The 10,208-nt window shown below is 36.7% G+C and overlaps 1 protein-coding gene across 3 annotated transcripts; it reads left to right on the forward strand.

Annotated features, from left to right (window-relative positions):
- The first annotated feature begins 4,618 nt into the window (after positions 1-4,618).
- Positions 4,619-9,874, forward strand: LOC18609337 (microtubule-associated protein TORTIFOLIA1). Of its 3 annotated transcripts, none has more exons than XR_001930027.1 (6): positions 4,619-5,681; positions 5,784-5,892; positions 6,198-6,778; positions 7,417-7,937; positions 9,106-9,270; positions 9,640-9,874. XR_001930027.1 is itself a non-coding variant. In XM_018129835.1 (5 exons), the coding sequence occupies exons 1-5, from the start codon at positions 4,857-4,859 to the stop codon at positions 9,116-9,118; spliced, it is 2,049 nt and encodes a 682-aa protein (XP_017985324.1). In that variant the 5' UTR covers positions 4,619-4,856; the 3' UTR covers positions 9,119-9,567. The 3 variants fall into 3 exon arrangements, 1 of the variants encoding a protein (XP_017985324.1); XR_001930026.1 differs by having other exon boundaries at positions 9,645-9,874; XM_018129835.1 differs by lacking the exon at positions 9,640-9,874 and having other exon boundaries at positions 9,106-9,567.
- Positions 9,875-10,208: the final 334 nt, after the last annotated feature.

The raw sequence follows: 10,208 nt of genomic DNA on the forward strand, positions 1-10,208 counted from the left end.
AAAGTAAGCCTGAATATCAAAATGCAAAAGAGCACTGTAACATACCCCGCCTTACGTGTCAAGCCACGTCATTATAATTAAAAAACAAAGGGTCTGCAATTTCTTTCTTTGTTCACTCAACGTCAATTCTGTGTATCTGGTCCGTTCCCTCTCATCATCTGCATCTAAAACCTTCTTCAATCCGTATTGATGCAGCCTCCATTCCAATATCAGACTTGGGGTTACAGGTAATTGTTCAGTTGGCCCATTTTATCAAAGCTGATAACATTGTTCCAGCGAAAAAACATACAAATTTCAAATGTAAAAGCTCTCTACCGTTGTTTGTGAAAATCAAATAAAATAAAATTCAGAAGTCTTGATATCAAACTATGCATGATCTCCCTTTGCAAAGGTACAACAACATATGTGAAAATCATCTCCATGTTGGTCTGAACCCCCACTTTCGGGTGTCTTTGTTCAATGACTGGTCAAGTTAAAGCTCGGCTTATCTTTGATTCTCTTTAAGAATCTCAGCCGTTTAGAGATGAAAATGATATTGAAGAACGGTGGGTGAGGGGAAGGGAAGCCAAAGGAAGTTTTGATTTCCAAACAGCAGAGAAGTGTAGAGAGGAGATGGGTCTTCTGGACATCATCTAAGCTAGGGGGCGGATTTTGAGATCTTTTCACTCTTCGTGCCTTCTGCATTTGATAGGCAAGACAAAAATAAAGCTGTCAAGTTTCATTCGAGGTGAAAGGGAGGGGTTACATTTTACAAACCTTACCAGGATGGTGATGACGTGTACTGACACGGGGCAATTAGTAGTATTGAACGGCATAGTTCCCTTACCAGAAATAAGATAATTTCTCTTTGGCTATTTAATGGCATTTTCCTGATTTTAGAAATTTCCCCAAATTTTGCAAGCCGCAGTTGTTGAACTTTTTCTCTTGTTTGTCAAATCACTGACAAAATTTGTTTTACAATTTTGAGAAGCATATTAATCCCAATATTAAATGTTTTCCCACCAATAAAAAGGTATATTAATTGTCAGAAAGATTCTATAGATCTTTTCCCCGATCTCACATGCAGGCTCAATTAAACTATTTTAATTTTGCAGAAATTGGCTACTGACCCAAACTGGAGAGTACAAGATCCAACAAGTTCACTTAAATCAACAACATAAACGGCCGGCATAGGCAAAATTCTATTGCCTTCTTTTTCCCCTCCTTTTGTCCCTCACTCTCTCTCCTAATTATAAACCCAACTTTCTCATAATTTGGTTGTGGTCATTGTCACACTCACTCCAAATTCATCTCTTTTATAAACAAAATTCAACTTTTTCTCCAAGTTAAAAAATAAATCAAATTTCCTCTTCTCCTTGGCCATAAGTATTTTTAATTTTTGACGGGAATTAAATCACATCAAGTAACATCTACGGATCAACTTCTAAGAAATGAGGTATCAAAATCTTTCTTCGGATGACACCACAACAGTTCTTTCTCTCTCTCCACATTCTAAAACGTGCATCTTTTGCTCTTTCTGAAATTGTTTCCGAAGTTAAAAGTTGGTAGACATGGCATTTTGTTAGTTAGGAACTCAAGCATTTTGGTATATTTCCATTTCCCAAAACTAATTGCACCACTATTCTTATGGGGTGATTGATCTCATGACTGCATACAGTAAGGAGTTAATAGAGGAAAGCATTATTATGACCTTTCTACGAAGGCCACTTTTTTAGCTTAAATTATGTGTGGTGAATTCAACAGTGGTTCTTCATTTTCTTGACAAACTTAAAAGTAAAATAATTATTATGTGCTGTGACGGAATGCCTCAATCGAGTCACTCCCTAAAAGTTAATTCACAAGTTTTCTTCTCTTCTTCTCCTTTCTTTACGCATGGTGTACAACATTTCTTACTCCATTCAAAAGTTGATATAATTAGGGATTCCAGGGCTAGGCTAGTTTTGCTTCCCAAGAAAAAACAAAGAAAGAGGAGGTAGGTTACAGTATGCAAGATATTCAATAATTCATAGTTAAAAAGTTTAACATTTTTACTCAATTTTTTTTATATTCATTAATCACAACGTTTAATCACATGAATCTATTAGTATCGTAATTTTTAATAAAATTATATTAATTTAATTTATAGTCTATACAATTACTACAATTAGGTTAACATTATTAGCACAACTAATTATAAGACTGAAAAGAAATCTTGAAAACCTAGAACGAAATTGCGACTAGGTTGGATCCATCCATATCGATGGTCTGGGGGGATGGAAGGACAAATAGCAAATGCTGATAACAACAGCACAAGGCAAAAACTGACAAACTGTTTTATCATGAAATCAAACAGGGTCACATGGATCTAACTTATTTTGTGTCACCATCTTCCGTTTTCCCCTTCAAATTAGGGGAAAATCCATGATAACCATCTCCAGTTTTGCCATCTTTGGTCACCCCTCTTCTCCATGCTTAAACATCACCATTATTGCAATTGCACTTAATTCACGGGGGGGCATCCCTCAATTCTTTTTTAAACCAACTTGCCTTTTTCTTTTCACTGCTGCTCTGCTCTCTTTGGCTACTAAAGGTGCCGTTGAGCCCTCAATCGTGTGCCACGGCTGGCTAAGCAGTAGATTGCTAGGTAGATGGATAGGGTTTTGACCATACTCCGAAACTTAGTGGGTCCCTTTACCTTGTTCAAACCCCAAAATTAGTGGACGCCTACCCTGATTGAATCATGATCATCATCACATGGATCACATTTTTTCACCATTTTTAACTTTTGAGAAACAAGTAGAGAGATTACAGGATGTTGTTTAGGTGATTTGGATAGTGTTTTACTCAATTTTTTTTATAAAAGAAAAAAAACTTCTAGACTAGCTCAACAAGTAGTTTTATTCCAACAACACTTGTCACAAAATCTAAAAGAGGAAGGGAATGTGGATCCAACGTTGTTGCAACTAGGGTGTAATCCAAGTTTTTATACCAACAACACTTGTCACAAAATCTAAAAGAGGAAAGGAATGTGGATCCAACGTTGTTGCAACTAGGGTGTACTCCAAGTTTTTATTGCATTAGGCAGGGCATAGAGATACAAGTGTTGTGGTTATGAGCAGAAAGTATAGACTTAGTTCACTGAATAACCCCATCCTCAGAGTCACGTGATGGACTGTTCAAAGAACACTTTCAACATTTCTTGTCTCCACTCTTCCCTATCTCCCTCCCCCCTCTGCTCTCCCTCACATGCTGCGCATTGCACACTCAGCTCTCCCTCCTAGATTTACTTGCTTCTTATAATAACTGGGAACTGACAATCTCTCGCTTTCTTTTTCAATTTTTTTACCCATACAGGACATCCACATCTTATCCCATGAACACATGAAACAATTAGAAGATGCTCCCATAGGCCCAAGCAGGAAAGCGCCTCCCTAGGTCCATGTGGCTGTTCATGTGCTGCATTTGCATCTTCCCATAGAATTTTAATTCGGATTACATAAATTAAGATTTTGTTTATATCATTAATTCTTTGAATGATGAACTTAATCAGATAATAAGGTGTTAAGAAATGGGGAATGAGTCAAAATAGTTACAGTTGGGATATTCCCTTTACCAGCTCACCCAACTTCGCTCACGTGTCCTCTAATCAAGCTCCTTATTTATTCCCATGTGGCTTCTAACTTCTCTATTAATTCATCAACTAAATCAAATGATATAATCTACATACATATATAGATTATATTTTACAAGATAAAGTATACTGTTGTAATGTGGAAGCAGCTTAATTTCTCTGCACAGAATTAATGCCAACTGCAGCGAAGAATTATTCAAGTCAATAAAATGAGGTAGCTGGCTTCTTTCAAGGACAAAAGAAGATGTCTTGAATGATAAGTGATGAAATAAGGTGTCTTTTAATTTACAATAATATTTATATATATAATATATAAAATATATTCCTGTGGTACTATAATTCTGATTCCAGAATCTATCCAGCATTATGCAAAATTTATGCTGCATTCAGGCTACTGAGTTTAATTTTCTTTTTCTTTTTAAAATTTGAAGTAATTGCACAATAACAATATAATATTGCTTATCGTTTCTTCATAATGATATGACTAATATTTGTAGTACATGGTCCTTTTTCAATTGAAATTAAAAATTCACGCAGTCAATATATCCGACATATATTTCAGCAAGAAAAGAAAAGAAAAGAAAATCTGTTGAATATTATAATAAATTTTAATTATATTTATTGCCTTGAAATAGAAAAAGTGAGATAAAATGAGAACTGGTACAAAGACCAATAATAATAAAATAATTGAATTTGTTTTAGGTTTCGTTTAATTAATATTTTTATTTTTTATATATCTATAAAAAGTTAAAAAAAAAAATTCCGAACTGCTCTCTAGTCTCTAGTCTCTAGTGTCTAGTGTCTACTTTACTCCCATGTAATCTTTTGACTTCAAATTTAGGATCCATTTACTGTTGATTTGTTCCAATAAATCATTTTCTATTATTCACATATTACATGAAAATAATCTCATTCCTTTGAAACAGAAATAATAATAATAATAATAATAATAATAAAATAATAATAGTACAAGTATTTACAAATTAATGATACAAATTTATATAATGGTTTGAAAGGGTGGCTCTTGTTGACTCTCTCTCTGTCTCTGTGTCTCTGTCTCTCTTGCTTCCCTCTCAACGTTTAAAAGGGCGCTGCAAGCTCTCATTACTATAACTGACACCCTTCCCCTGCCGCCATTTCTTAAAACCACCAAATTTCACCGCCAAATCTCATTCCCTCCATTCCATTCCTCACAAATTCAGCCAAATACAACATCAAAATCTTAACTTACCGATAGAAACCAACAATGTCTTTCAAGAACCGATCACCGCCGAGTCCTCAAGCGCAAGCGCAACCGCAACCGCAGGATCTCAAACAACGCGTTATTACTTGCCTAAACAAGCTCTCCGACCGCGACACTCTCGCCCTCGCTTCGGCCGAGCTCGAGTCTATCGCTCGAAACCTTACCCTCGACTCCATTTCTCCGTTCCTTAACTGCATCCACAACACCGACTCTTCGTCCAAGTCTCCTGTTCGGAGACAATGCGTAAGCCTTTTGGCTTTGTTGTCTCATTCACACGGAAACGCTCTGTCTCCTCACCTTTCTAAGATGGTTTCCACGGTTGCCCGCCGCCTCCGTGACCCCGACTCCGCCGTCCGATCCGCCTGTGTCGAGGCAACCACCGCAATGTCGTCTCACATCACGAAACCTCCTTTCTCGGTTTTGTCGAAGCCTTTAATCGAAATGCTTGTGGTGGAACAAGACGTGAACTCGCAGATTGGAGCCGCGATGTGTTTGGCGGCAGCGATCGAGTCGGCGCCGGATCCCGAGACGGAGCAGCTTAGGAAGGTGTTGCCGAAGCTTGGGAAGTTAGTGAGGAACGAAAGTTTCAAGGCGAAAGCGGCGGTGTTTGGAGTTATCGGAAGCGTCGCTAGTGTTGGTGGTGCCAGGAGTAAAGGAGTTTTGGGTTGGTTAGTGCCGTGCGCGGTGGAGTCTTTGAGTAGCGAAGATTGGGCAACGAGAAAGGCGGCGGCGGAGGCGTTAGGGAAAGTGGCGGTGGCGGAGAAAGAGCTGGCAACGGAGTATAAAGCGGCGTGTGTGACGGCTCTTGGAAATAAGAGGTTTGATAAGGTGCGGTCATGTGTATCTTTACTGGTTAATTGTTTTTTTCCCCGATAAGGGAAATAAGAAAAAGAAAAACGCTTATGATTTTTATAAATTTTGTTGTTACAGGTAAAGATTGTCCGAGAAACTATGAATCGTAGTTTGGATTTATGGAAGGAAGTTCCTGGAGTTTGTGAGGAGGCCTCAGCTTCTTCTCAGTCTGAGTCATCTTCAATAGGTATAATAAAGATTAATTTTGTTTAAACTTTTAGTATCTGATGATATTTGGAAAGTAATCTTGTCCAAAGCTAGAAAATTTGATAGTGCTATTTTGTTTTTAATAAGAAAAAAGGAAAATGATACTTGTTCAGTGTTAGTTCTGAAATTGTTTGCAAGTTACAGTTCAAATTTTTGAAAACTTTTTTTTGGTGCGATAAAATTTTGAAAATTTGAGTATTGCTATTATGGTGCTGCTGTAAACATTTATGCTTGGTAACTACTGCTTTTAATGATTTATGCTTGTGTGCGTACTGGTGGAAACAGATAATGGTAGCATTGGATGCTTCCCTTCAGTTACTAAAAGTGCCAACGATGCTGGTTTAAGGACTCCCCAATCAAAGAAAGCAGTCCCCGTGAGCAGGTCCCCTCCATCTGATGCTTCGCCTGAGCCCACTGCCAAGAAAGAGACACCCCTGAAGAGTAATAATAGAAATAGGAACACATCGATTTTTGGTAGGCTGGACCGCACAAAACCCTCTGATTGGAAGATTGAAATTGCTGAGCCAAAGTCTCTGTTTTCAAAGGCCTCTTGTGATGATAATATTGAAGAGAGTGACCTTGGAGTCTCGAGATCAAGAGAAAATGGGGACAGCAGAAATTCTAGGCTGGAAACAAAACGTGTACTCTTTGGTAAGGTCCGAGATGAAAAAGTCCCGAAATTTGGAGGTATGAGATCTGGGTCTCGGGTGGTTCCATTTCATGATGAGGAGAACTTAGATGTTGACGATGACAATGCAGCTGTCGAGGTTGATGAGAACCCTAGAGACATTGAGAATCTGTCTTTGATCCATGAACAACTTGCTCAGATTGAGGACCAGCAATCCAATCTATTAAACCTCCTCCAGGTAGTTTACTGAAGCTGAATATCCTCTTTCTCTTCCTTTACTTAGATTTTTTAAGTTTTGCACCAACCAGGTAATTCTTTTTTTGATTTCTTATTATTGTCATCTGTAAGTTAATGGTCAACTCTGTTTGACTTTGGTTTCCTGGTAAAATCCTTGGCTTATTATATTTGTGAGAATGCCCAGTATTTTCTGAAATTCTTTGAAGCTTGCATGTGCCTACTCCGAGTTCTTCAGCCATTCATGGAGGATATTTTGGGATCTACTTTTCAGAGTCTTTCTCAAGAATTAATGTGTGTGTGTTTTAGGAGAATAATTGGGTTCTGATGACCAAGTTAAGTTTAATTTAGTAAACACCTTGTCTATACTCAACTTTCTTTTGAACCAGCTACATTCCCCCCTCTCCACCTTTTGGAGTTCACTTAAGGAGGAGATAAATGCTCTCCTTGGATCAGTTTCTGATAATTTACATGCTTTGTTATGTGATATGCCTTGCATGTATTTGTTAGTAGCTTTGCTTTTCATTTTTCCATACTATGTTGTTTACACTTAATTAGAATCATCCTTGTATCATACTCTGTTAATGTTAAATCATTTTAATTTTAAGAACTGACATAATTATAATGTTTGTCTGATTCTAGAAATTCATTGGGAGCTCCCAAAATGGGATTAATTCTCTAGAGACACGTGTAAATGGCCTGGAGATGGCTCTGGATGAAATATCTTATGATTTGGCTGTTTCAAGTGGAAGGATTCCAAACATGGATTCTGCAGATAACACATGTTGCAAACTGCCTGGTGCAGAGTTTTTGAGTCCCAAGTTCTGGAGGAAAACAGAAGGGCGGTTTTCTATTTCAAGGTTATCTTCTTCTGGGCGCGTGCTTTCCCTAAATGCAGTACATAACACACCTGATAAAGATTCTTGTGCTGAATCATATAAGCCCGAAGTCAGCCAAAGGTATCTGCGTCAAAGCAGGGGTGGATTTGTTATGAACGCATTGGCTGATGCTTGCAGTGACATAAGAGAGAATTCAGGGTTTTACTCAAATAGAATATTAAAGAATACCATTCAAAATGCTGAGAGGGTCCAGGTTGGCAATGCTAGTGGTCCAGATGGGACTTCATCAGTTCCTTGTACAGCACCAATGAACCTTAGCAGCAGGTAGTGGAAATTTACTGTAAATTTTTTGTACTTTTTTATATTATAATTATAATTCTCTAGTCAGGTCAACATTTGCTCTATAAATTTGCTATAGTTCATAACTGTCCAGAATGCTTTGCGTATTTGAGTCAGTTTTATTGAAGTGGCAACAGGTGCTGCTCCTTATTTGCTTTCTTTTTTGATGAAAATGAATTCTTTAGGCCTACATGCTTATGGGAAAAAAAAAAATACTTTCCATAGTTTTAGCAACATTTTAGTTTACATATTATTTCCAATATCTTGTTGATCACCTTAAAGTTTACCTTGTTACTGTTGATAAATAATGCCAATATCACTTTACTTTATTTAGACACTTTAGATTTGATGTACCTAAAGGAGATAGAAATTAACGTCGTCTTGCAAACTGGCTTACATCTACAAAATAGGAAAACCAACTAGGACGATAGAAAATTTACAAAGGTATAAGAGCACAAAATATTGAAAGTGTGAAACCCAACACAAAGAACACGAAGCCCCAGATAATACATGTTAGACCACACCCCAGGATCTCAAGCCCTAAACATATTAAGATTTTACTCCAATGTTGGGTTTGTTTTTTTTCCATGCTGTGCACTGCATCTTCTACAAACCTTGTGGAGCCCTCACATACAATTATCTCTCTCTATCATACTTCATCCTTGGTAATCAGTTCTCTTGCAAAAGAACACACTGAATAGAAAATTTAAATATATACAATACATCAAAGATTAAACTAACTAAATGTGATTAGCGTCATTAATGCTGCAGCTTAATTTGGAAAATTGAGTTAATATTCCTAAAATGCTTATAGTTTACTCTAAAAGTACAATGTTAGATAATTAATCACACAGCAGTGTTTCCCACCAGCTATTTGGTTTTGCTGATTTTTTAGCTTATTTATTATGTGGAGAGTGATGAGTTAAGGAAGCCATAAAGAAAGATAAAAAGGGGTGTGCTTGGGCAAGATATTGATTATGCATTAAATCACTCTTAAAGCAGTTCAGCTACTGTTAGTTTCCATCAGATCCTGACCATGAGACAAAGTTCTTTTGTTTTACTTCCGATGCCTGATGTGTGAAATTCACCATTATCATCTTCCTACAAGTGTTTGATTCACCAAATCAATTGTTTGATCTTTCTTGTTTATTAGATTTTCAGCTTAACTGGAATGGAAGCTAAGCTGTTTCGAACTATCGTAAGGTCGCAGACAGGCGCCTCAGATAATCAAAGCTCGAAGGTGAAATGATACGATGAAGCAAGTCATAGATCAAATTGTGATGTAGAAATGCAGCTATGCGGCTTGTTACACGAGATTGTAGGTTTGCCTTTGAAATTTATTAGTAATTATTAACCGCAATACGAGGGCAAGGCTTTTGCATATACAGTGTTTGCAATGGAATCCTTGCCCCATCACTGATTTATTTATTTTGCAATAGAGGCCCGATCTATGTACAGAGAGAGTCTATGTGCATCTCTTTTTAGCTTGTCATTAGTTGCTATGTATGTCATATAATTTTGAATGTCATGCGATGTATTTTAAACAATGGACAAAGAAAAAGGGATACACACACTGAGATATGTTTCTATGAAACTGTTTTAGTTTAGACCACTATATCTGTTATAGTTACGTCCAGCAAATGTTTGGCTACAGCCTAAGCCTAATACAAATTCATTATTGGGGTAGGACAGGGATAAAGCTGGTCAATAGTTGACACTTCCTTTCCAGTTTCTTCTACGATAACTGCGGCTGCATTCCTTGAGTGGGTAGCATGCAACATAACAGATATCAGAGATAGCAGGTAAGCCCATCTGAGCTGGGTCTATGTCTACCCTCTGGGATCCCACTTCCTTCAACTACATGCTATTTCCTTTGGCTACTTGCTACAGTCATTGAAATATTAATCTAATTACATTTTAGGTAATAATTATTTAGTTGACTTTTAAGTCAAATTCACTAAAAAAAGTTTTTTTATTAATTAATTTACATTAATAAATAAAATTTAAAAGTTAACTACTAAACATGATTTAGTTTTATTATTAACTTGCATATACAAAATTATACATTTATTTTTAGTATTTATTTCACGTAAAACGAATGCAATTATTTGTTTAGTAGAAGAGATTCAAATGGTACTCTTTAAACAGAGGATATGTATATATCAACCACTAAACGAAATATTTGAGTTCAAAACCAGTACAACTTTAGGTTAATATCATTTAAAATATTAACAAATTAAAATGTTCATTAAAACA

This window comes from Theobroma cacao, unplaced genomic scaffold, assembly GCF_000208745.1.
Source record: "Theobroma cacao cultivar B97-61/B2 unplaced genomic scaffold, Criollo_cocoa_genome_V2, whole genome shotgun sequence".
Lineage (NCBI taxonomy): Eukaryota > Viridiplantae > Streptophyta > Magnoliopsida > Malvales > Malvaceae > Theobroma > Theobroma cacao.

Excerpts from the sequence above, each read along its gene's own strand:
- LOC18609337 (XM_018129835.1), top strand. The coding sequence starts at position 4,857 with ATGTCTTTCAAGAACCGATCACCGCCGAGTCCTCAAGCGCAAGCGCAA. Across the intron at positions 5,682-5,783 it reads GAAATAAGAGGTTTGATAAG|GTAAAGATTGTCCGAGAAAC; the intron begins GTGCGGTCATGT and ends TTGTTGTTACAG. Across the intron at positions 6,779-7,416 it reads ATCTATTAAACCTCCTCCAG|AAATTCATTGGGAGCTCCCA; the intron begins GTAGTTTACTGA and ends GTCTGATTCTAG.